Source organism: Malurus melanocephalus, unplaced genomic scaffold (assembly GCF_030028575.1).
Source record: "Malurus melanocephalus ecotype Western Australia unplaced genomic scaffold, MMel_1.1 scaffold_1947, whole genome shotgun sequence".
Taxonomy (NCBI): domain Eukaryota; kingdom Metazoa; phylum Chordata; class Aves; order Passeriformes; family Maluridae; genus Malurus; species Malurus melanocephalus.
This window is the reverse complement of record NW_026625179.1, coordinates 4,626-6,186: the sequence shown is the minus strand read 5'-3', so window position 1 is coordinate 6,186 and position 1,561 is coordinate 4,626. Positions and strand designations below refer to the sequence as shown.

Below are 1,561 nucleotides of genomic sequence, written 5' to 3'. Positions count from 1 at the left end.
CCTGCAGGAGATGAAGCAGCAGCAGCAGGCGCAGCAGGAGCTGAGCTCTCGCCCTCCCTCTCTGCCGCTGCCGGACGTGGTTCCGGACGGCGATGCCCACGTGGGGCACAACGTTCTGGGGCTGCCCCACGGGCACCATGTGGGGCTGCCCCACGGAGCCCCCGGGCCCCCGGGGCTGCAGCAGCCCCACAGGAACCACGGACTCTTGGGAGGGGCCCTGGCGAACTTGTTTGTCATCGTGGGCTTCGCCGCCTTTGCCTACACAGTCAAGTACGTGCTGAGGAGCATAGCCCAGGAGTGAGCTGGAAAATGAACACGGGATGGAGAGCCAGGACTCTGCTTTTGGGGGAAATTTCGGGGTTTTATTCCATGGTTGGGTTGAGAAGGTTTTCCGTCACCAAGAAGTCAAAAGCGTTACTGACAAAACACCGCGGTTTTCATTCTTTGATTTTCAGTTTCTCCTCCATCTGTGCCCTTAAAATCTGAAAATTTTCAGCAAATCCCTTTTTTTTACCCCATTGACCACTTTGATTACAAGTCCATTTTGAAAACAAATCCTTTTATTTATCCCATTGAGCAGTTTTTAAAATCCCACATTCTCAATCCCTGCATTTCTGTTCGAGTGGGATTTGTCACCTTTGCACGGTCAAGTTCGTGCTGAGGAGCATAGCCCAGGAGTGAGCCCGGGATGGATGGAGCTGATGGAGCATTGGGACTCTGCTTTTGGGGGAAATTTCAGGGTTTTATTCCATGGTTGGGGTGAGAAGGTTTTGCGTCACCAAGAATTGAAAGCGTTATTGATGAGACACCGTGGTTTTCGTTCTTTGATTTTCGGTTTTTCCTCCATCTGTACCCTTAAAATCTCCAAATTTTCAGCAAATCGTTTTATTTACCCCACTGAGCAGTCTTTAAAATCCCACATTTTCAATTCCTGCATTTCCATTCCAGTGGGATTTGTCACCTTTGCACAGTCCAGTTCGTGCTGAGGAGCAGAGCCCGGGATGGAGCCCAGGACGGAGCTCTCTGGATCTGCTTTTGGGGGAAATTTCGGGATTTTTTTCCATGTGGAAACTCCTGGGACTCTGCTTTTGGGGGAAATTTCGGGGTTTTATTCCATAGTTGGGTTGAGCAGGTTTTGCGTCACTGAGAATTCAAAGCGTTACCAATGAGACACCGCAGTTTTAGTGCTTTGATTTTTATACTAATCCTTCATCTCTGCTCTAAAAATCTCAAAATTTTTAACAAATCCTTTTATTTCCCCCACTGAGCAATTTTTAAAATCCCACATTTTCAATTCCTGCATTTCCATTCGAGTGGGATTTGTCACCTTTGCACAGCCGGGTGTGTGCCCAGGAGTGAGCCCGAGAATGAACATGGGATGGAGCGATTGGACTTTGCTTTTGGGGGAAATTTCGGGGTTTTTTTCCATGTGGAAACTCCTGGGACTCTGCTTTTGGGGGAAATTTCGGGTTTTTATTCCATGGTTGGGTTGAGCAGATTTGGCGTCACCGAGAATTCAAGGCGATACCGATGAAACACTGCGGTTTTGGTGCTTTGATTT

The 1,561-nt window shown here is 48.5% G+C and overlaps 1 protein-coding gene across 1 annotated transcript in view; it reads left to right on the top strand.

The window, feature by feature from the left end:
* Positions 1-1,505, top strand: part of UBE2J2 (ubiquitin conjugating enzyme E2 J2) — a 5,428-nt gene extending 3,923 nt beyond the window's left edge. The window contains exon 4 of the mRNA XM_057388452.1: positions 8-1,505. Within this exon, the coding sequence (XP_057244435.1) occupies positions 8-301 (294 nt within the window). The 3' untranslated portion in view covers positions 302-1,505. The remainder of the gene's footprint in view (positions 1-7) is intronic.
* Positions 1,506-1,561: the final 56 nt, after the last annotated feature.